The sequence below is a fragment of the Mobula birostris genome, chromosome 4, assembly GCF_030028105.1.
Source record: "Mobula birostris isolate sMobBir1 chromosome 4, sMobBir1.hap1, whole genome shotgun sequence".
Taxonomy (NCBI): Eukaryota; Metazoa; Chordata; class Chondrichthyes; order Myliobatiformes; family Myliobatidae; genus Mobula; species Mobula birostris.
In genome coordinates, this window is record NC_092373.1 from 105589556 (window position 1) to 105615648 (window position 26093).

General features: G+C 41.0%; 1 protein-coding gene across 2 annotated transcripts in view; it reads left to right on the top strand.

The window, feature by feature from the left end:
- Positions 1–24593, top strand: part of LOC140196519 (toll-like receptor 2) — a 138265-nt gene extending 113672 nt beyond the window's left edge. For both annotated transcript variants that reach the window (XM_072255856.1, XM_072255855.1), the window contains one exon: positions 18023–24593. In XM_072255856.1, the coding sequence (XP_072111957.1) occupies positions 18033–20423 (2391 nt within the window). In that variant the 5' untranslated portion in view covers positions 18023–18032 and the 3' untranslated portion in view covers positions 20424–24593. The remainder of the gene's footprint in view (positions 1–18022) is intronic.
- Positions 24594–26093: the final 1500 nt, after the last annotated feature.

The window sequence follows — 26093 nt, forward strand, 5'->3', positions numbered from 1 at the left end:
AATCCTATCCCTAAGAATTCTCCCCTGTAATTTCCCTACCACTGATGTGAGACTCATGAGTCTATAGTTTCCAATATTATCCCTGGTTCCCTTCTTGAATAAAAGAACAACATTAGCTACTTGCCAGTGCTCTGGGACGTTGCCTATATCTAGAGTAGATATGAAGATCTTGGTCAAGGCCCCAGCAATCTCTTCTCATGTCTCTCTGAATAACTTGTGGTGTATCCCATCAGGCCCAGGGGACTTATCCACCTTAATGCTCTTTACGAGACCCAACACTCCCTCCTCCTTTACTTCAAAATGCCCTAGCATATTAATATGCTCAGCACTGATCCCCCTATCCTCCACATCTTTCTCCATGGTAAATACTAATATATGATATCCATTAAGACCCTCGCCCATATCCTCCGCATCTAAGCAAATATTTCCTCCTTTATCCTTGATTGGTCCTACCCTCCCTTAATTATCCTCTTGCTCTTGATGTACAGTATGTATAGAATGCCTTTGGATTCTCTTCAATCCTACGTGCCAAGGACTTTTCAAGGCTTGACTGGCTTTCTTAATTTCCTTCTTGAGTTCTTTTCTGGCTTCTTTATAGTCCTCAAGGACTCTATTTGATTATAACTTCCTAAGTTTTACAAACTTCTCCTTGTCTAAATTCTTCACCTCCCTCAACATCCAGGGTACTCTTACCTTGTCCTTCCTTCTTGCTGGAACATATCTGCCCTGTACTCTGTGCAGTTGGTCTTTAAACACCCTCTACATGTCAAATGGGGACTTGCCCAAAAACAACTGTTCCTAATTAACTCTCCCTAGTTCCTGCCCAATGTTCTCATAATTTTCCCTGCTGCAATGTATTTCTCTTGTGCAAGGTCCATTCTTATCCTTATCTATAGCTATTTTAAAATATATAGGAGTTGTGGTCACCATTCCCTATCTGCTCACCCACTGAAAGGTCAGTCACCCGGCTGGGCCCATTACCTAACACCAGGTCCAGTATGGCCCCTCCTCTTGTTGGGCTACCTACATATTGACTTAAGAAACCCTTTTGGATGCACCTAACAAATTCTGCCCCGTCTAAACCTCTTAGAATCAGAAGGTCTCAATTATATTAGGGAAGCTGAAGTCCCCCATGACAACAATCCTTTTGGTTTTACACCTTTCCTTAATCTGCTGCATATCTGTTTCTCAGTATCCTGGAGGCTACTGGAAGGTCTTTAGTACAAACCCAACAGAATAATTACACCCTTCCTATTTTCCATATAGGTATAGAAACATAGAAAACCTAAACCACAAGCCCTTCGGCCCACAAAGTTGTGCCAAACATGTCCCTACCTTAGAAGTTACTAGGCTTACCTACAGCCCTATTTTTGTAAGTTCCATGAACCTATCCAAAAGTCTCTTAAAAGACCTATCGTATCCGCCTACAGCACCGTTGTTGGCAGCCGATTCCACGCACTCACCACTCCCTGAGTAAAAAACTTACCCCTGACATCTCCTCTGTACCTACTCCCCAGCACCTTAAACCTCTGCCCTCTTGTGGCAGCCACTTCAGCCCTGGGAAAAAGCCTCTGACTATCCATACGATCAATGCCTCTCATCATCTTATACACCTCTATCAGGTACCCTCTCATCCTCCTTCGCTCCAAGGAGAAAAGGCCGAGTTCACTCAACCTATTCTCATAAGGCAAGCTCCCCAATCCAGGCAACATCCTTGCAAATCTCCTCTGCAACCTTTCTATGGCTTCCACATCCTTCCTGCAGTGAGGCGACCAGAACTGAGCACAGTACTCCAAGTGGGGTCTACCCGGGATCCTATATAACTGTAACATTACCTCTCAGCTCTTGAACTCAATCCCACGGTTGATGAAGGCCAATGCACCGTATGCCTTCTTAACCACAGAGTTAACCTGCGCAGCTGCTTTGAGCGTCCTATGGACTCGGGCCCCAAGATCTCTCTGATCCTCCATACTGCCAAGAGTCTTATCATTAATACTATATTCTGCCATCATATTTGACCTACCAAAATGAGCCACCTCACACTTATCTGGATTGAACTCCATCTGCCACTTCTCAGCCTAGTTTTGCATCCTATCAATGTCCTGCTGCAACCTCTGACAGCCCTCCACACTATCCACAGCACCTCCAACCTTTGTGTCATCAGCAAACTTACTAATCCATCCCTTCACTTCCTCATCCAGGTCATTTATAAAAATCACGAAGAGTAGGGGTCCCAGAACAGCTCCCTGAGGCACCCTACTGGTGACCGACCTCCATGCAGAATATGACCCGTCTACAACCACTCTTTGCCTTCTGTGGGCAAGACGTATTGAACAAGCCTCCTTTATGCAGCTGTTATATTGTCTCTGATTAGTAGTGCAACCTCAACCTCCTCCAACCCCCACTGCCCGCCATCTTTTACCTCCTTTTCTATCTTTTCCTGAATATCGAAGCCTTGGGACATTATGCACCCCTTCCTGCCCCTCTCTCAACCAAATCTCTGTAATGGCCACACCATCGTAATTCCATGTACTGATCCATGCTCCATGTTAATCGCTTTTACTCCTAATACTCACCATTAAAATACACATATTTTAAACTATACATCCTGTCATATCTGTTACAGTTTTTTCCTGGCTCTGGCATCTACCATCCTCTCCTTCCCTCCACTTTTTGTCTTGGTGCTCTGGTTCCCATCTCCTTGCCAAACTAGCTTAAACACTCTGAATACCACCAAGCAAACCTCCTGGTCAGGATATTGATCCCTTTTTAGTTTAGGTGCAACCCATCCCACTTGTACAGCTTGCCCCAACTCCAGAAGAGGTTGCAATGATCCAAGAACCTGAAACCCTGCCCCCTGCACCAATTCCTCTGCCACTCATTCATCTGTACTGTCACCCTATTCCTGACCTAACTAGCTCATACTGGGAGTCATCCAGATATTGCTACCTAGGAGGTCATGCTCTTCAGCCTGTTTCTTAACTCCCTAGGCTTACGGTGCAGGAACTCTTCCCCCTTTCTACCTGTGTCAATGGTACCAATGTGCACAATGACCTCAGGCTGCTTACCCACCCTCTTGAGAATATTCTGGGCCTGAGCACTCTGGGCCCGAGCACCCGGGAGGCAACACACCACCCTAGTGTTTCTTTCATGGCCATGTAATCTGTCTGTCCTCCTATTGAGTCTCCTATCACTATTGCTCTGCCTGACTTTATCCTTCCCTGCTGAGCCTCAGAGCTAGGCACAGTGCCACTGACCTGGCTCCTGCTTCTGTGCCCTGATAGGTTATACCCCCAGCAGTATCCAAAGGGGAATGGCCACAAGGGAACCTTGCTATGACTGTACTCAACTTACTTCTCCTGGTTGTCACCTATATTCTATCTGAAGCCTGCATCCTAGGTGTGACAAGCTCAGTAAAAGTTTCATCAGTGAGGTTTTCAGCCTCCCGGATGGTCCTGAGTACATCCAGCTCTATCCCCAGTTCCTTGACCATGGAGAATCGGGAGCTGAATTTGGTGCACTTCCCACAGTTGTAGTAATTGGGAATCTGTTAGGTACCTTGAAATCTCACATCTTACAGGAGGTGCAGTCCACTGTCTTAACTATCATATGCCTTCACAGAATTAAGGATATACAGACAAAAAAACTCACTTGCTCTTACCTGTACCTTAGTGTTTTATACTGTCTTCCTCAGCCTCAGATGAGGACTTGTCAAAGCAGCTATTCTCAATTAACTCTGTTTCCCCTCAAGTTCCCCTTAAACTTTTCAGCTTTTATCATTAATCCCTGACCTCTAGTTGTTGTCCCATCCAACCTTAGTGCAATCAGCCAGTTTGTATTTACCCTATCTCTACCCCTCTTAATTCTGTATACCTCTATCAAATCTCCCACATTCGAAGGAATGAAGTCCTAACCTATTCAGTCTTTCCTTATAACTCAGGTCCTCCAGACCCGGCAATATCCTTGTAAATTTTTTCTGTATTCTTTCAAACTTATTTACATCTTTCCTGTAGGTGGGTGACCAAAACTGCACACAATACTCCAAACTAGGCCTCACCAATGTCTTGTACAACTTCAACATAACATCCCAACCCTGTACTCAATACTTGGATTTTTGAAGGTCAAAGGGCCAAAAGCTTTCTTTGTGTTGAAAGTGGCATCACAGGGTTTTCTGGTGATGTCATCGTCCAGAATGGCAGCTTAAATCAATAGCCCCTCTGGAAAAACAGATATTTTTCCCCGTTAATCTATTTTACGAAAATATCTGAATTGATAAAGGGGGCAAGAATGGAGATTAAAAAAAGCATCACTGTGGAGCCTATGGATGAGAGGGGTGCAAAGAGCAACTCTCCCACCCGAACGCGTGGTAGCGAGGCTGACGATGGGCCTTGTTCAAGCGAAGCGGCAAATATGATAAAAATTCTGGAAGAGGTACAAGGATTCCAAAAAGATATAAAACAGCAACTAAGTGATACTCAGAACACGCTGAAGGAACTCAGCAGGTCAGGCAGCATCCGTGGAAACGATCAGTCAACGTTTCGGGCTGGAACCCTTTGTCAGGGCTGAAGAGGGAAGGGGCAGAGGCCCTTCAAAGAAGGTGGGGGGAGGGTGGGAAGTAGAAGGCTGGTAGGTGCCAGGTAAAAAACCAGTAAGGGGTAAGATAAAGGGGTAGGGGAGGGGATTGAGAGGGCGCGTTGTGCGCTCATCCTGAGGTCTACTGGAGACAGAGAAGATAAGCCACACTCAATACTAATTAGATTCTTTCGATACAATACCAAGGCAAAGATTCTACGAAGGGCCTGGGGAAAGGAGGGGATGTTTTTGAACAGGAAATTAATATATTTCGATCAAGATTATCCCCCGGCGGTCCTGCAGAAACGTAAGGAATACTTTGAAGTAAAGCAAGTACTAAAGCAAGGAAAGATTAGATTCCAAGCTCTGTACCCTGCTAAACTGTGAGTGTTTTATGAAGATGAGACGCAAGTGTATCAGACAGTGGAAGAGGCGACTACAGACGTGAAGAACAGAGGGCTGTCCGTAAGCATGGTCAAACCAAGGGAAAGCCTGGCTGAGCAGTTATCCCGATCTGCTTGGGAAAAAGTAAGAGAACTGAGAAAGCAGGGGACGAGAGAAGGGTGAGAGAAGAATATCAGGAAGAGACTGTGAGTTTTCGGAAGACAGCCCTCACTCCCTCCAGAAGAGCCATAAGGTTTGGCTAACCTTAAAAGTGTTGATAAGGTAAACGGAAGCAAAAATAAACGGGTCTATACCTATCTCAAGAAATACTTATTATAATATGGAGTTTATATTTTTTTTAATTCATCCATTCACTCCTTTTTCCCCACCTAAATGAGAATATATATATGGGAGGAATACACAGGGAAATCTTTTCTGTGTAATGGACATAGATTTGTTCACTTACTTTTATGGGTACTGCAATGGGGGCCCTCAACTCACAGGTAGAAGGGGCTATCCCCCTCGGCTAGACGTTTCCTCTAGCTTAACCCAGGGTCATCTAGGGACCTTAGCCTTGGAATCACACCTTCGTTGCCTTTTTTTTATCATTCGCGTTTCTTGGTTCTTATTTGTTCAGGGAGTAGATCGATTAAATTTTATTCTGCTAATTTCAATGAAATAAATGACAGATAAATACACATGGCTAAGGACAAAGTAAAATTCATTTCTTTTAAAGTCAATGGACTGTTAAATCCAATCAAATGCAGTAAAATTCTATCCAAAATGAAAAAAGAACAAGCCCATGCAGTATGTTTACAGGAAACTCACTTAAGTGATAATAAGCCTGGAAAACTAAAGAAAATGGGCTTCACTAATTTGTTTTTCTCCACATAGAAATCAGGACATAGGAGAGGAGTTGCTATTCCTATCTCAAGTTAGCTATATTTTGAAAAAGTATTCGAAATGGGAGATAAGGAGGGCAGATATATTCTGGTAAGGGGGAACATAGATGGAAATTCAGTTACTCTATTGAATATATATGCACCCCCAGGAAGTGATATTAGTTTCTTTCAGAAAATTACTAATATTATGGTAACGGAAACAGAAGGTCTCCTGATATGTGAGGGAAACTTAAATTTACAATTACAACCAAAGTTAGACTTTTCCAAAAGAAAAACCTATGGAACAAAATCCTTACATAAGAAAGTTAATACACTTTTTGAGGATGTTGGTCTAATTGATATATGGAGGGACATTTTCCCCGACAGAAGGGATTACACTCATTATTCTGTCCCCCATTCTGTATATACAAGAATAGACTGTTTCATAACATTTGGAAAAGACAAAGACAAAATAAACACCTGTGGAATTGGGACAATAGATGTGACCATGCACCTATATATTTATCTGTTGATTTTGACCTACAACCAAAGAATACTTTTTGGAAACTAAATTCAAGTCTACTCAATGATCCCTACTTTAAGGAACAAATTAAAAAAGAAATTGGTCTTTACTTAGAATTCAATGATAATGGAGAGGTTTCACCTCCCATTCTATGGGACACTCTGAAGGCTGTCTTAAGAGGGAAAATTATAGTGATATCTTCATATAAGAAAAAAAATAAGGAATAAAACATCAGAGGAATTACAAAATAGGCTGAAGGAACTAGAAACAAAACACAAATTGAATTTGGTACAGGATACATTAGAGGAAATTTTAAAAATTAGGAATGCAATTAATAGTTTGGCTATGCAAGAAATCAGGAAAAATTTAATATTTCCAAAACAGAGACATTATTGGGATTAATCAGTTCTGGTCACCGAACTATAGGAACGATGTCAATAAAATTGAGAAAGTGCAGAGGAGATTTACTAAAATGTTGCCTGGGTTTCATCTCCTAAGCTACAGAGAAAGGTTGAACAAGTTAGGTTTTTATTCTTTGGAGCGTAGAAGGTTGAGGGGGGACTTGATAGAGGTGTTTAAAATTATGAGAGAGATTGATAGAGTTGACATGGATAGGCTTTTTCCATTGAGAATGGGAGAGATTCAAACAAGAGGACATGAACTGAGAGTTAAAGGGCAAAAGTTTAGAGGTAACGTGAGGGGGAACTTCTTTACTCAGAGAGTGGTAGCAGTGTGGAATGAGCTTCCAGCAGAAGTAGTTGAGGCAGGTTCAATATTGTTGTTTAAAGTTAAATTGGATAGCTATATGGACAGGAAAGGAATGGAGGGTTATGGGCTGAGTGCAGGTCAGTGGGACTAGGTGAGAGTAAGAGTTCAGCACGGACTAGAAGGGCCGAGATGGCCTGTTTCCGTGCTGTAATTGTTATATGGTTATTATGAAAGTGGATCTAAGTCTATGGAAATACTGGCGTGGAAACTGAAAAAAAAGATAGCAGAAAATACGATCCAAGAACAAAAATGATAAAAAAAAATAAGCTCAGTGAAATTCAAGAAGCTTTTGAAGTGTTTTACAAATCTCTATATTCCAAAGTTCTAGGGGGAAGCATATCCCAAATTGAGACCTTCTTGACTTCTCTAGAGTTACCCACTTTAAGCGAAGAACAAAATAGAACGATGACTGCTGACATAACTGAAGTTGAACTAAAAACTGCAATTAGTAGGCTTAAATTAAGCAAGTCACCAGGATCAGATGGGTATATGGCAGAGTGGTGCAAAGAATTTAAAAATGAGATAATTCCTGTCTTACACCCACACTGAACTGGGATCTAAAAAAGGCACAAATGCCACCCAGCTGGAAGGAAGCGATAATCTCAGCTATACCGAAAGAAGGCAAGGATAAAATGGAATGTGGGTCATTTAAACCAATATCTGTCCTTAATGTAGATTATAGATTATTTACCTCCATCATGGCCAAATGATTAGAAGAGTTTCTACCCATACTGATACATAAGGATCAGACAGGTTTTATACAACAATGCCAAGCACAAGACAATATACGAAGGACACTTCACATTATGGATCATATACAAACAAATAAAATCAAAGCAATAGTGATAAGCGTGGACGCTGAAAAGGCATTTGATTCGGTTAATTGGAATTTTCTTTACAAAATTAAAATCAATGGATATTTATCAAATAGATTTACCCCAGAAAGGAGCATGAGACAGGGTTGTGCATGCTCACTGCTACTCTTCACATTATATCTGGAACCATTAGTTCAATACATCAGACAAGATGAAGATATCAGGGGAATTACTATTAAAGGGACAGAGCATAAATTGGCCTGTTATGCAGATAATATTTTGATCAGTCTAGGGCAACCAACATACCCCTTACCTAAACTGATGCAATCCTTTGAACAATATGGTCAATTATCACGATACAAGATCAATATAGATAAAACCCAATTACTTTCATATAACTATAGCCCACCAAGAGAAATTGAAAATAGATATCCTTGGGCATGGCAAACAGAGTCTTTCAAGTTTTTGGGCATCATTATGCCAAAAGATTTGGCAAAATTAATAGCATGCAATTATCAGCCTATATATAAAAAAATTCAGGAAGATATAACAAGATGGAACCTAGTTCCTTTTTTTTAGTCTCAGTTCAAGGATTGAATCTATTAAAATGAATATACTGCCCTCTTTCAGACCCTACCAATAGAGTTTAATCAAAATCAATTCAATGAATGGAACAAAATGTTATCAAGATATATATGGCAAGGTAAAAGGCCTAGAGTTCATCTCAAAACTTTGCAATTAGCTATGGAAAAGGGGGGATGGGGCCTACCTTCTCTTACAGATTATTGTTTTTCAGCACAGTTGAGAGCTGTGATATGTTGGTGCAACCCATCATATGACACTCAATGGAAAATCATTGAGGAGAACCATAGAACCATAGAAACCATAGAAACTACAGCACAGAAACAGGCCCTTTGGCCCTTCTTGGCTGTGCCAAACCATTTTCTGCCTAGTCCCACTGACCTGCACACGGACCATATCCCTCCATACACCTCCCATCCATGTATCTGTCCAATTTATTCTTAAACGTTAAAAAAGAACCTGCATTTACCACCTCGTCTGGCAGCTCATTCCATACTCCCACCACTCTCTGTGTGAAGAAGCCCCCCCTAATGTTCCCTTTAAACTTTTCCCCCCTCACCCTTAACCCATGTCCTCTGGTTTTTTTCTCCCCTTGCCTCAGTGGAAAAAGCCTGCTTGCATTCACTCTATCTATACCCATCATAATTTTATATACCTCTATCAAATCTCCCCTCATTCTTCTACGCTCCAGGGAATAAAGTCCTAACCTATTCAACCTTTCTCTGTAACTGAGTTTCTCAAGTCCCGGCAACATCCTTGTAAACCTTCTCTGCACTCTTTCAACCTTATTTATATCCTTCCTGTAATTTGGTGACCAAAACTGAACACAATACTCCAGATTCAGCCTCACCAATGACTTATACAACCTCACTTCCCATCAGTGGGGATACTTTTCATCCCCATACAGGCAATTTTGACTGATAACAATGTACAAAGGTATATAAATACTATTGGTAACCCATGGGTGAAATGGACTGTTATAATATTGAAAACTATTATAAAAGAATATAAACTAGAGGGAGCTATTGCAATTCTTAAATGGTGTGCATATGACTCTGATTTTACGCCAAATAAACTGGATGCTAGATTTAAGGACTGGACAGCTAAAGGAACAACAGCTATTTGCAATATAATGAAAGAAGGAACACTGTTCAGTTTTGAAATGCTTAAAGAGAAACACTTATTAGAAAAACAAGACTTTTATCGTTATTTACAGATGTGACAGTATGTTAATAGGACAGTTAAAAATGTAACCAAGGCAAGTACATGTTTGATAGAGCTATTTAGAAAAGCATATAATTCAGATAACAGTAGTAGAATCATTTCAAGCGTGTATAAGGGTTTGTCAAATCTTAACACACTTTCGACTTCATACGTTAAAACAAAATGGGAGAAGGAAGGAGGGATAATTATATCTGAGGAAGAATGGACAATAATATGGTATCAATGGAAGTGTACCAGTTCACAGAAATGGAGGAAGTTCGAATGGAAAAACTTGATAAGATATTTTATTACACCCTCTCAGAAATCCCATTATGATAGTAACCTCTCTGTTTGCTGGAGAAATTGTGGAAATCAAAATGCAAATCATTATCATATTTTCTGGGAATGCTCAGTTATCAAAGACTATTGGAGTGGGATACACAATGCCCTACAAGACATCTTTAAATGTGAAATACCCTTAGAGAGTAAGACCATATGTTTTGGCTATATAACTGAAGAATGGTTGAAAGGAGATAAATACTTAATCATGCTGGTGGCTGGTATAAAGACCCTTACCAGGAAATGGTTATCACAGGTATAACTGTGATATCACAGTTATAACAGGTAAAGTTATGGTATAACTTTAAATGCATGGATGGAAATTATAATGGATATTTACAAAATGGAGAAGATAACAGCATCTGTTAATCATAAGTTGGAACAATTTGATTCATACTGGGAAAAATGGTTTAACTACATAACACCTCATAGGCCTGATTTTATTCTCACAAATCAATGAATATGTTGTAATAAAAAGACCACTCCCTACTTGTACATAGTTTTCTCCTTTTGTTATTTCTTTCCTCTCTTTTCTATAAGTGTAACCTCAGATAAATATTATATGGAGATTTGTGGCAAATATGACTATATGATATATATGTACAATATCTGAAATACTATTATGAAAATGTTTGATGATGAACTTCAATAAAAAAATTAATTACAAAAAAAAAGCAAGTGGCATATCACAGGTAGATAGGTTCGTACAATATCATGGACCTGTATTCCCAGGTCCCTTTTTTCTACCACACTCCTCAGTGCCCTAACGTTCACTGTGTAAGACCTACCCTGGCTGGTCTTACCGAAGTGCAACACTTTGCACTTGTCTGCATTATGTTCTATCTGCAATTTTTCCATCTGGTCCAGATCCTGCTGCAAGCTCTGATAGTCTTCCTTGCTGTCCACTGTGCACCCAATCTTGGTGCCATCCACAAATTTGCTGATCCAGTTAAGCACATTATCATCCAGACTGTTGATATAAATGACAGACAGCAACGGGCCCAGCACCGATCTCTGCGGCACTCCACTAGTCACAGGCCTCCAGCCAGAGAGGCAACCATATCGCTCTCTGGCTTCTTCTGCAAAACCAATATCTAATCCAATTTACAAACGTTTGTACTACCTCATCCTTAATGGCACTTGACTGAACATTCTTGACCAGCCTCCCATGTGGGACGTTGCCAAAGGCCTTTACCAAAGTCCATGTAGACAACATCCACTGTCTTGCCTTCATCCACTTTCCTGATAACTTCCTCAAAAAACACTATAAGAGTGGAGCCATGCTGATTATCCTTAATCAGTCCTTGTCTATCCAAATACTCATATATCCAGTCCCTTAGAATACCTTCCAATAACTTTCCCACACTGATGTCAAGCTCACCAACCTATAATTTCCTGATTTATTTTTAGAGCCTTTTTGAAACAGCGGAACAGCATTTGTTGTCCTCTAATCCTCTGGTACCTCTCCTGTCGCTAACGATCATTTAAATATCTTTGCTAGAGTCCTGGAAATTTCTGCACTTGCCTCCTGCAGGGGCTGAGGGAATACCTTGTCAGGCTCTGGGGATTTATCCACCCTTATTTGCCTGAGGACAGCAAACACCTCCTCTGCTCTAATATAGGGTCTATGAAGTTCATGCCACTTTGCTTCACTTTTAAGACTCTGTGTCTATCTCCTGAGTAAATGCAGATGCAAGAAAATTATTTAAGACCTCCTCTATCTCTTTTGGCTCCAACAGGATTATAATTCTGATCTTTCAGATAACTAATTTGGTCCCTTGCAATACTTTTGCTCTTCACATATCAGTAGAATCCCTCAGGATTTTCCTTCACTTTTTCAGCTAGGGTTAGTCTCATGCCACCTTTTAGCCCTCCCAATTTCTTTCTTAAGTGTTTTCTTATACTCATAAGCACCTCATTTGTTCCTCCCTGCCTATACCTACTATGCACCTCCATTTTTTTTCTTAATCAGGGCCTCAATATGTCTGGAAAACCAAGGTTCCTACAGCTGTTATCTTTACCTTTTATTTTGACTCTCAAAATATCACTTTTGAAAGTACACTTTTTTTTCCAGAAAACAACCTGTCCCAATCCACGCTTGCCAGATCCTTTCTAATACCATCAAAATTGGCCTTTCTCAACCCATGGACCAGACCCATCTTGCATATTTACTGGTGGCATTGCGGTCACAAGATGCAAAGTGATCCCCTACACAAACTTCAGTCACCTACCCTGTCTCATTCCCTAATAGCAGATCCAGTATCGCACACTCTCTCATTGGGACTTCGATGTACAGATTAAAGAAACTTCTCTGAACACATTTGACAAACTTATTCATTTGACATAGAGTCACTGGATGAGATCTCCATAGATTTCCTCTGAGTGTAAATTTAATCTCCCTGAATCTGAAACTGTGCACCAGTTCCTTGGCCACAACTTTATCTGTCTTTCTATTCTTGTCTTCACTAGCAAGTCAAACACAACAAAATCTGCAGATGCTGGAAATCCAAGCAATATACATAAAATGCTGGAGGAACTCAGCAGGCCAGGCTGCATCTATGGAAAAGAGTACATAGTTGACATTTCGGGCCTGCTGAGCTCTCTCATTTTTGTATAGCACTTGGAGTAATACAAAAATTAATATCTTTGAAGTCCGACTTTTCAGCTTTTTTCCGAGACTGCACAGGATCTTGTCTCTCTACCTATGTCATCAGTGCCAATAAGCACCATGATCTCTGGCTGTTCACTATCCACCTTCAGAATATTCTGCAACAGTTCTGACATGTTGTTGGACTAGCACCCCGGAGGCAACACGTGTGCTATCCAAGTGTCTCATTTTGCCACCACAAAATCTCCTGCCTATCGCTCGAAACTATTGCTTTGTGTGACCTTACCCTTGAGCTGGTCACTGTGTTGCCGATCTGGCTGCCATTGCTGCCATCTCCCTGTATTGCCAAGGGCTGGGGCTTTAAGAATAGGAAGGTTTTGTTACAGTTGTACACTGTATAGTTGATACTGCAACTGGAATATTATGCAAAAAAAGCAGTGTATAGGGTAATTCCTCAGAAGAACAGGCTGGTCTGATCTGGTTTATGGTGCTAAGGAGAATGAGAAGTGGCTTTATGTGACAGAACAGGTTGGCAATGCTAATTCTCCTGCTAACCTTGCCCCTTTGCTCAGTTAATCACTCCTCCTTGTTCTGTCCTTGGTCTGGTTTCTCCAGTAGTTCACACACTTTGTTTTCCCGTTCTGCAGTTCTTGGGAGTTCACCATTTACACACCCCAACAGTAAATCAATCGCTAGCTTGGTTAATCAAAACAAGCCCTACAGTTAACGTGCTCTACTGTTTTATAACGCAATACAATAAGGATTCTAGACATGGGCTTTCCAAACATATTCATTTATTTCCACTCACACTGTTACATTGGTTTGTTGACAATTTGGGACGCCCTAAAATAATGCCTGAGTTAGTGGGAGCAGGAGCAACCTCGGCCTTAGCTTTGCTTTACTGAGAAGTGTGGAGGTTGGATTTGATGGTTGGTGAACAATATTGAAAAGTTGATGGCAATGTGTTGTGGAGAAAGCCACTATAATTGTGTAGATTTTTGTACATGTTTGTTTTCATTTGTCTATTTGTAAATACTTTTTATTTTCACAACTTTTGGGCAGCTTTTGCTTTTTATCAGCTGGTACTAAATAAAACCCCTGCATTAACATGCTGTTGCAGCCTACCATCTGTTGTTTTCAATCAGTGGCCCTCGTCGGGCACGCTTACCCACGCCTGATAGTGATGTATTCAAACATACACTAAGCAGGCATGACAGGGTAGATGTTGAGATGCTTTCATTAGTGGCAGAGTTGTAAACAAGGGAACAGAATTACAAAATAAGGGGCCAGTCATTCAAACCTGAGGCATGTAGGATTTTCTTAGTTCAAATGGGAGTGAAACAATGGAATTTTCTGCCAAAGGAGATGATGAAGGCCAGGTCATTAGATATATTTAAGAAAGAGAGAGATGATCTGAGAAAAATAGAGGAGTTGTGGGTTACAGGGAATTGGCACAGGAGGATGGTTGAGGCCAGCATAGATCAGCCATGGACATATTGAATAGTGGTGCAGGCTTTAGGACAGTCCTGCCGAAGGGTCTTGGCCTGAAACGTCGACTGTACTTTTTTTCCATTACTGCTGCCTGGCCTGCTGAGTTTCTCCAGCATTTTGTGTGTATTGCTCCTATCTTCTTGTGTTCTTGACAGAGTTTTGAACAAGTACAGTGCTGAACAGGAACATGCCCTTTGACTTTTGTTTGTGCTGATCATGGTACCAATTCAAATACATGTCTGTCTACCTTAAATTCCTGTCTGTTCATGTGCCCGATTCAACATTGTTATCTGTTTCTGCCACCTTGTTGAGCTGCATACCACTCCCTATGTTTAAAAAAAACTTGCCACAAAGCTTTCAGTCATGCATCTGGTAAGTCACATATGCTATAGATACAAGAAAAAGTTACAAATTGTGTTAAAAATGTATTTAACAGCAGGAAGAAAGGAGTATTGGTTGATAGATGATTATTGGTAGTCTACCCAGAGACTGGTTGCAAACAAAACGCAAAGTAGTTTTTAAAGGGCCTTTTTCAGGTCAGTCGGATGAAACAAATGTGTCATGAAATGAGGTACTTTTACTCTGCACAACCACTGAAATTAGAACATAGAATACAGAAGAGTACAGGACAGGAACAGGCCATTCGGCCCACAATGTTTTGCCGAACCAGCTAAACAGCAAATCAAAAACACCCAAACACTAATCCATCCTACCTACACCATATCCATATCCCTCCATCTTCCTTACACCCATGTGCCTATCCAAATGTCTCTTAAAAGCCTCTTGTGTATTTGCCTGTACCATGTCTGGAATGCAGATGGATCAAAAATCTTACCCCTCACATCCCCTTAGGACTTGCCCCCTCTCACCTTCGATGCATGCTCCTTGGTATTAGAGATTTCAAACCTGGGAAACACATACTGTCTGTCCACTCTATCTATGCTTCTCATAATCTTGTAAACCTCTATCAGATCTCCCCTCAGCCTTTGGCGCTCAGGAGAAAACAACCCAAGTTTATCCAGCCTCTCATGATAGCATATGCCCTCTAAACCAGGCAGCATCCTGCTAAATCTCTTCTGCACCACAAACATGCCAGAGTTTGTCATTGAAACGTCAGTTAAAATCAATAGCTGGACACAGCAGGAAGCCTGAGAAGAATTTATGCATCATATATGCTGGAATGCACTAGATCCTTTCTCTCTTCTGAACTCTCTCCAAAGGCTCAACATCCTTCCTATAGTGGGGTGACCAGAACTGTATGTAATACTCTAGATGTGGCCAAACCAGAGTTTTATAAAGTTGCAACATAACCTCTTGACTTTTGAACTCAATACCTCAACTAATAAAAGCAAGCATACCATAAGCCTTCTTAACCACCTTATCAACCTGTGTAGCCACTTTCAAGGAACCCAAGATCTCTTGTCTCAGCAACACTGTTAAGGGTCTTGCCCTACCAAGATGCAATATCTCACATTTATCTGGATTAAACTCCATCTGCCCATATCTGCAACTGTATTCTTTCCCCAGTCTTCTACACTATCCACAACTCCACCAATTTTGATATCATCCACAAACTTACTAACCCACCCATCTACATTTTCATCCAGGTCATTTATATACATCACAAACAGCAGAGGTCCCAGCACAGATCCCTGCGGAATGCCACCAATCACAGACCTCCAGCTCATTGAATCCCTTCAACCACTACCCTCTGTCGTCTATGCACAAACCAGTTGTGAATCCAAACAGCCAATTTACCATAGACCTTATCCATCCTAATCTTCTGGATTAGCTTCCCATTAACGACGTTGTCAAACACCTTACTAAAACCTATGTAGACAACATCCACTGCTCTACTTTCATCAATCTCTCTTGGTCACCTTGTCAAAATATTCAATCAAGTTGGTAAGTCGCTACCTTCTCAGCACAAAGCCAAGCTAGCTCTTCCTAGTTAGGCCATAGATTTCCAAATGCTCAAATGTCCTATCTCTAATAATTTTCTACAGCAATTTCCCTACGATTGACATGAGACTCACCAGTCTATAGTTCTCAGGATTTTCCCTTCTTAAATGGAGGTACAACATTAGTCATTCACCCATGCTCTGGGACCTCACCTTTGCCTAGAGAGGACACAAAGATATTGGTCAAGGCCGCAGCCATCTCGTTTCTTGCCTCCTTATATAACCTGGGGTAAATCCCATCAGGCCCTGGGGATTTATCCACCTTAATACTCATTAGGAGTCCCAATACTTTCTCCACCTTGACTTCTAAATGCCCTAACATATTTATACACTCAGCACTGATTTCTTGGTCTTCCATATCTGTTCCTTGGTAAATACTGAAGCAAAGTACTCATTAAGTACCTTACTCACATTCTCCACATCCAAACAAATGTTCCTCCTTTTATCCTTGAGTGGTCCCACCCTCTCCCTAGTTATTCTTTTACTCTTGATGTATGTATATAATGCCTTGGGATTCACCTTAATCCTACTTGCCAAGGAATTTTCATGGCCCCTCCTGGCTTTCACAGTTCCCTTCTTTAGTTCTTTTCTGGCTTCTTTATACTCATGTGTTTCACTTGATTCTAACTTCTGCAGTTTTACATACTTTTCCTTTTTCTTCTTGACTAAATTCATCACCTCTCTGGACATCCAAGCCTCTCTTATCTTTCCATCCCCCTCCTTCCTTCTAACATGAACATACCTTTCGTGTACTCTGTGCAATTGATCTTTAAACACCCTCCACGTATCTGATGTGGACTTGCCAGGGAAATGGTGTTCCCAATTAATGCTTCTTAGTTCCTGCCTAATGCCCTTGTAATTTTCCCTACTCCAATTTAAGACTCTCCCTGAAAGACCATACTTATTTTTATCTCTAACTATCCTGACAGTGGAGGAGTTTATTATTGGTTGTAACCTTTGTGGATATGAATATTGAAAATGATATGTTCAAGAATTTTATAAAACACTGTTATTGACCATTGGACAATGATTACTTATTCAAAAAAATCTCTGCATTTCAGACACCACTGAATGAGAAAGATGAGAAGGTTGTTTGTTCTGTGTATATGCAGCTTTCTCAGAAGATGACAATCGGAAGTAGAGAAAAAGCAAGTGATGGGAAACCATGGTTAAGCAAAAGGCAGGGTCATTTCCGAAGGTGGAGTAAGTGTTATTGTCAGAGTAAGGGAATTAGGAAAGCCAGGACAGGCCGAAGTGGGAGAAACTGATGGAAGGAATGAAGGTCTTTATCTGGAATGGTTTGGAGGAGTGTGAGTTTTGTTTTATGATGTTGACGTTGGCCCTCCCTGAACTCAGGACCTTTATTTCTGGACAATAATGATCTCTTTCTGTAATTACCTTGAATCTTGCAGGGTTATGGTCACTATCTAACAGTACTGTGGGAGCTTCTACCTCGCAGATCCAGTGACCAAGTTTCATCTATCGGATGCTGCTTTGGTGTAGTTTGTATGTTCTTCCTGTGATCATGTGGGTTTCCTCCCTCATCCTGAAGGCGTGTGTGAGAGGATAATTATCTTTAAAAATGAGTGATAGAATGAAAGGGGGCTGATGGAAATAGCTCAATAGTGAGAAAATGGTTTTGTTTCATAAGCCAACATAGATATGATGAGCCGTATGGCTTCCTTCTGTGTTGTGAAGAAATATGAAAATATTTCCAAAATGTTCTGCTAACATTTCACCGCTTTACCCAGAATATTCCCTAAATGTTTAAAGTACTAAAGTTATAAATGTATCCTACAGATTTCAACAAAACAGTCAAGTCATGCTATTGAGTAGCGGGAGACCAGCATTACTGTACGGCACTAACTAATTTTGGTACAATTTTTCCATTTCAGACCACGGTGAATGAGAAAAATGAGAGCTTCATCGCAGTGTTTACTGCTCGTGTGTATTTTTGTACCTGCAACTCTCTCAGAAGATGACAGGTCAGACAATACGTGTCAAAAATGTATTCCCCACAACTACTGTAACTGCTCTTCAATGAAGTTAAAGAATATTCCACTTGTGTCAGAAAAGGTGCTTACATTTGATCTGTCTTTCAATAACATTTCACAGATCAATGACACAGATTTCATCATATATACAGAACTTGAAAGACTTCTGTTGCAATCAAATCAAATCCAATCTATCACTGATCATGCTTTCCAGCTCAACACAGAAGTGGAGTATCTTGACTTGTCTGATAATCTTTTAACAAAAGTGACATTGAATTGGTTTAAGCAGTTTTACAAATTGCATTATCTTAACCTTTCAGGGAATAGGTACACGACTCTGGGATCAGAAAGAGTCTTCTCAAATCTCTCAAGACTCCAATGGTTAGAATTTGGCAATCCTTTCCTATCCCATCTAACAAAAGACGACTTTGTGGGTATTACACATCTGGATGAGTTTGTTTTAACAGGAAATAATTTGGCTTCATATCAACAAGGAACTTTCAGTTATTTCAGAAACATAAGCCATGCTGTTTTAAGTTTACATAACATATTTCTGAATAAGACAGGCCAAGCTCAGCAGATTCTTGTAGATTTGTCAGGATGCACTACCCACTTAGAGCTGAGAGACTTAACATTTCCTGATAATGGTGACAGTCGGCTGTTTTCTGTTCCAAGAAATTCTTCATTCAGGAAATTCACTTTCAAAAACACTTTTCTTACTGATGAAACTGTATTTAACTTTATAAAATGGATAAAAAACACAAAAGTATCAGAAATAGTTGTGAAGGACTGTGTGCTTTCAGGAACTGGGAAATGGTCCAAGATAGACGATGTAAAAAACAACTTATTTCATTCATTAACGTTGAATAATATATCCATTAAACACTTTTATCAGTTTTATGATCTTTCAGGTATTAGTCCAGTATTGCAATCCATTAAAAGAGCTACATTGACAAAACTAAATATGTTTATGGTGCCTTGTCATGTATCCAGAAATTTTAAAAATGCAGAGTATCTTGATTTAACACACAATTTACTGAATGACAAAATAATACAAGAACTGGCTTGTTCTGGAGCTTGTCCGATGCTACGTTACCTTATTCTGAGAAAGAACATATTAAGATCCCTCAGTTCAACAAGTACAAAACTATCAACACTTTCTACCCTTACCCATTTGGATTTGAGCCAAAACAGCTTCAGTGAAAACAGTGCAACATGTAAGTGGCCAAAAAATCTGCAATTTTTGAATCTTTCAAGTTGTAATATACAAAGCATATCACAGTGTCTCCCCCCAAATGTTGAGATATTGGATTTAAGTAACAATGCCATCAGCAATTTTGTAGTTAGTCTGCCTTCCCTCAAGACTCTAGATCTGTCCAATAATAAATTTAAAAGTTTACCAGCCAATAGCAATTTACCAAAGATGAAGCTTCTGAAGATCAGTAGCAATAAACTCACCTCACTGACAAGCAAAGCACTCATGGCATTTATTAAGCTAGAATCTTTGGAGGCTGGAAAAAATAATTACATTTGTTCATGTGAATTCCTTCTTTTTATGAATCATTACAAAAGCGTACAACTGTTGGACGAACCGCAAAATTATGTATGTGATTCCCCTCTAACTCACAGGGGACAGTTGGTGCAAAATACTAAACGTTCCTTCTTTGATTGTCATATGACATGGTCCATAATCATAGTATGCCTGAGTGTGTCTTTGGCGGCAACAATGACTGGGATGGCATGCTACAAGTATCATGGAATCTGGTACCTCCAAATGACCTGGGCATGGCTACGAGCAAAGAGGAAACCAAAAAAAGTGATGAGCAATGATATTTGTTATGATGCGTTTGTTTCCTACAGTGACATGGACTCGGACTGGGTGGAAAACTCCCTGGTGAGAGAGTTAGAAAGTGTTAACCCACCACTGGCACTCTGCCTTCATAAACGTGATTTCATGCCAGGGAAGTGGATCATTGACAACATCATTGAATCCATTGAGAAAAGCAGAAAAACATTGTTTGTTTTATCTCAACATTTTGTCCAGAGTGAGTGGTGCAAGTATGAGCTTGACTATACTCACTTCCGTCTATTCGATGAAAACAATGATTCTGCCATACTTGTTTTGCTGGAGAAAATCCCAAAGGAGACCATTCCTCAGAGATTCTGCAAGCTTCGGAAACTGATGAATACAAAGACTTATTTAGAATGGTCTCAGGATGAAGAAGAACAGCAAATTTTCTGGTTTAACTTAAAAGTTGCATTAAAAGGAGATGATAATGTAAATGAATCTATAATAGAGTAAACAGCCTGCCCTGAGGGCCACCTTGAGAATCCCAGTTGCCTGCATTGGCTTTAACCCTCGAAACCCTTCCCTTCCATGTACATGTCCAAATTTCCCTTACGTGTTAAAATCGTACCCACCTCAAACATATCCTCTCACAGTTCATTCCATGTGAAGGAGTTAGCTCTCAGACCTCTTTTAAATCTCTCCCTCTGATCTTGTATCTGTACCCTCTACCTTTGGGCTCCCCAACCCTGGGGTAAAGACTATGGCTATCAACCTTATTATCGTTCCTCGTAATTTAACAAAATTTTACAAAGTCACCTCTCAGTCTTCTGCACTACCAGAAATAAAGATATAAAATGGCCAAGCTCTCTTTTGCGGGCATGCCCTCCGCTTGACAATGTCTTTCCTGTCGGGACAGCACAGTGATGTAGCTGTTAGTATAGCATTATTATATTGCTGGACATTCAGATTCAATCCTCCCACTGTCTGTAATGAGTTTGTGTATTCCTTTCATGACCATGTGTGTTTCCTCCAGATGTTCCAGTTTCCTCCTATTCTCCAAAGATGTGAGCTAGTTGGTTAGTTGGTCACCTTAGTGTAAGTGGGTGGCATGGGCTCATTAGGCCAGAAGAGTCTGTTACCAAGCTGTATCTCTAAAATATACAAACAAACAAATAAGACTGACAAAACAGTACACAATACACACAGAACACAAGAGATTCTGAGAGCAGTTGGGTTGGGCAGGGGGAGATGAAATAAAAAGCTGGTCGTAAGATATAAGAACAGAATTTGGCCCATCAAGTCTGCCATTTCATTGTGACTGATCCATTTCCCTCTCAGCCCCAATCTCTGGCCTTCTCCCTGTAACCCTTCGTGCCCTGAATAATAGGAGATGTGTAGAGAAAGATTCCTACAGAAAGTGGACAGGAGCAGAGGGGGGAAAGATGTGGCTGGTAGTAGGATGCCATTGTAGATGAGAGAAGTTGTCAAGAATGATGTTCTAGATACAGATGCTGATAGGGTGTTAGGTAGGGACAAGGGGAACCTTGTCCATTGTGATGACAGGAGGATGGGTTGTGTGGGAAATGGAGGAGGTGAGGGCAGCAATGATGGTGGTAGATTGGAAACTCCAGTTCTTGAAACAAAGATGATATTTTAGATACTTTAGAATGGAAAGGCTCATCCTGAGAACAGATGTGGCAGAGAAAGAGGAACTGAAAGAAGCGAATATCATTTTTCCAAGTGACAGGATGGGAAGAGGTGTGGTCAAGAAAAATGTGAGAGTCAGTAGGTTTGTAAAAGATGTCAGCAGATAGTCTGCCTTCAGAGATGGAGATAGAGAAATCAAGAAAGAAGAGAGAAGTATCAGACATGAACCAATTAAATTTGAGGGCCGGGTGGAAAGGTTTGTCGAGAGTCTAAAGAATGCACTTCAAGCAATGTCTGTAGAATATAATGACACTGAATTTCCTCTGCATATCGCAATGCAGCACACCTCACATCCAACAACTTATCTACTATACTGTTCCTGGGTCATCCCTTGCGCTCACCCTTGGATCTCCTCAAACCCAATCTCAGAAGGACAAGCAGTTGAGTCCAATTGAGGGCTCCTCCAACAAGGAGATTTGAAGTTTCACTCCTGGACAAGCAGTTCTAGTGAGGGACTACAGAGATGATCACAAGTGGGTATTTGGAAAGATTAAATACAGAACTGGAGCGCTGTCCTACACAGTGGAGCTTGTGTCTGATGTCATCAGCAGATGACAACGCAAGCAGTCAAAGACAGCAGGGTCAATTGTTAGAGAAGAGTGGTAATCAGAGCTGTCAGAACCACATCCTGCAGTCCCAGAGTCAACCTTACAACCACCATGGAGGAAGCCCCAGAACCTGTGATTGTTTTATTGCCATAAGTCCCACCTGCAAAGCAGAGTGATCCCCTTGTCAGGAAAGACATTATCCCAAAAGAGTAAAATTTTACACAGTGATTAAATTTTTAGGCCTGAATGTAACAATTTAAAACTTACTATGCTGTGGATGTTTTTATCGTAGTTCTATTATTTAGTATTGTGTATACACACACACATATATATTTTATATATATGTGTATACATAGAACAGTACAGGCCCTTCGTCCCACAATGTTGTGCCAACCCTTAAACCCTGCCTCCCATATAACCCCCCACCTTAAATTCCTCCATATACCTGTCTTGTAGTCTCTTAAATTTCACTAGTGTGTCTGCCTCCACCACTGACCCAGGCAGTGCATTCGACACACCAACCACTCTCTGAGTAAAAAGCTTTCCTCTAATATCCCTCTTGAACTTCTCACCCCTTACCTTAAAGCCATGTCCTCTCGTATTGAGCAGTGGTGCCCTGGGGAAAAGGTGCTGGCTATCCACTCTATCTATTCCTTTTAATATCTTGTACACCTCTATCATGTCTCCTCTCATCCTCCTTCTCTCCAAAGAGTAAAGCCCTAGCTCCCTTCATCTCTGATCATAATGCATGCTCTCTAAACCAGGCAGCATCCTGGTAAATCTCCTCTGTACCCTTTCCAATGCGTCCACATCCTTCCTATCGTGAGGCGACCAGAATCTCTTAAGAATCTTTTCCAACGGCTTTCCCACCACAGATGTAAGGCTCACTGGTCTATAATTACCCGGAACATCCCTACTACCTTCTTTGAACAAGGGAACAACATTTGCCTCCCTCCAATCCTCTGGTACCATTCCCGTGGACAACGAGGACATAAAGATCCTAGCCAGAGGCTCAGCAATCTGTTCCCTTGCCTCGTGGAGCAGCCTGGGGAATATTCTGTCAGGCCCCGGGGACTTACCTGTCCTAATGTATTTTAATAACTCCAACACCTCTTCTCCCTTAATATCAACATGCTCCAGAACATCAACCTCACTCATATTGTGCCCACTGTCATCAAGTTCCCTCTCATTGGTGAATACTGAAGAGATGTATTCATTGAGGACCTCGCTCACTTCCACAGCCTCCAGGCACATCTTCCCACCTTTATCTCTAATCGGTCCGATCTTCACTCCTGTCATGTCATCCTTTTGTTCTTCACATAATTGAAGAATGCCTTGGGGTTTTCCTTTACTCTATTCGTCAAGGCCTTCTCATGCTCCCTTCTTGCTCTCCTCAGCCCCTTCATAAGCTCCTTTCTTGCTACCTTACAAGCATATGCATATGTTGAGATGCATTTCATATTGAGTTGGGGTTTATAGCTACAGAGTGTTAAGGAGTGAGGAATGTTGTGTATTTAGTATTTCAGTAATATTTGAGCAGTATTGTAAATATATGGCTTGATTAAGCATTCTTTGTGGTTTACATAATTCATTATGAATTATATGTAAAAGTACATCAATGGCCTCCACCATCATGTCATATGCACATACTTCACTAAAAAAGACAGAACAAAGTAAACACATTTTCCCTGGCTCGTGTGTTTTGCTTTTGATTAGTATTGGAGTGTGGCGGGGGTCCTGAATTACCCCTATGAACTATGCTCAATTACCCCTATGCTTTTGAAAAGAGAGAGAGAGCTATTTAACACCGACATCTTGTTTTTAAGAGACAGAGGGAGAGAGAGAGAGAGAGAGACGAAGACTGCTCACAGTTTGTTTATATTTTCCCAAGGATATTGCCTGCTTGTACATTCTTACACAGAGAGAGAAGGGAGGAGCTGATTTGAGAGATAGTTGGTACTCAGTATGGGGAGATTAATAGAAGGTCAGATGACAGACCACAGACATATGATTTTGGACACTGAATGAGCATTGCTGTGCCCACAGAAAAAGTGGGTTTTGGAGGATCCATCAGTGGCTCTTGCAGTGTGAACAGGGTGTGACCGGTGGGGAGTTATTTGTGTGTCTAACCCTCGCCTGGGTTGATAGTTCCACCACAGAAGAACGGTCCCCTTTGTTGTGGTCACAGTTGGTGACTTTTAAAGGATTTCAGAGGACAACAGGAAGATCGACAGTGTCAGCTCACCTGAAGACTCAAATCTCTCTCTCTCCATCACTACTCAACTCAACACCACGAACTGAACTGAACTTTACTCATTATTGTAAGACTATCTATTTACCCCTAGACTTGAAGAAGCTTGGTTTTCATATATTTCCACACTTACTGATATACTTACTTATATATAATCATTGCTAACCTGTTTGATTTATCTGCATTTATATTACTGTATTGTGTAGTTACTAATAAATATCATTAGTTAGTAGCAATACTGGACTCCAATGTGTTTTCTATTTCTGCTGGTTCTTTAAACCCATCACAGAGTATGTGACAGGAGTTACAAAACATAACATTATTTGAGAATGGTAGCAAGCACCTGGCCTGTCCTTACTATTGTTCTTGAGCAATGAACAATGTTAATCACTCTGCAGTCATCTGAAACCAACCATAACTTAGCAGTGCTGTGGTCTTCAGTCTCTGCTTGATCATCAGGAGTAGAAGTACAGTCAGATGATAGGACTTGCCAAAGTGTAGGCGTGGGACGGTAAGATAATCGTTCTTGATGGAGGTCAGCTGTGTTGGGCCTTCTCGTTCAGCTGATAATTCTACTTACTATTCCCATTCCAACATGTAAGTCCATGGCCTCTTCTACGGCCACAATGAGGCTACACTCAGGTTGGAGAAGTAACACCTTATATTCCATCTAAGTAGCCTGCAACCTGATGGCATGAACATCGATTTCTCAGACTTCTAGTACTCCACCCTCCTCATCCCTGTGTCCATCTTCTAACCCAACAACTTTGAATTGAATTGACTTTATTTATTACATCCTTCACATACAGGAGGAGTAAAAATCTTTACATAGCGTCTCCATCTAAATGTGCAATCATAGTAATTTATAATAAATAGAACAGTCAATATAATATAGAGTACACTCAAATCAGCGTGAGTTCATCAGTCTGATGGCCTGCTGTCCAGAAGCCTGTTGGTCCTAGCTTTTCTGCTGTGGTACCATTTCCCGGATGGTAGCAGCTAGAATAGATTGTGGTTGGGATAGCTTGGGTCCCCAATGATCCTACGGGCCCTTTTTGCACACTTGTCCTTGTAAATGTCCTGAATCACGGGAAGTTCACAACTACAGATGCGCTAGGCTGTCTGCGCCACTCTCTGCAGAATCCTGCGATTAATGGAGATACATTTCCCATACCAGGCAGTGATGCAGCCAGTCAGGATGCTCTCAATTGTGCCCCTGTAGAAAGTTCTTGGGATTTGTTCGCCCATACCAAACTTCCTCAACCATCTGAGGTGAAAGAGGCGCTGTTGTGCCTTTTTCACCAAACAGCTGGTGTGTGCAGACCACGCAAGGTCCTCTGGGATGTGGATGCCAAGGAACTTGAAGCTGTTTACCCTCTCAACCCCAGATCCATTGACTCCCGTCTCCATTCCTCCTGTAATCCACAACCAGCTCCCTTGTTTATGCGACATTGAAGGAGAGATTGTTTTCTTGACACCACTGTGTCAGAGAGTTGACTTCTTCCCTGTAGGCCACCTCGTTATTGTTTGAGATAAGGTCAATCAATGTAGTGTCATCAGCAAATTTAATCAGCAGATTAGAGCTGTGGGTGGTGACACAGTTATGGGTATACAGGGAGTAACGGAGGGGACAGCCTGAGGGCTCCTGTGTTGAGAGTCAGAGGGGTGGAGGTGAGG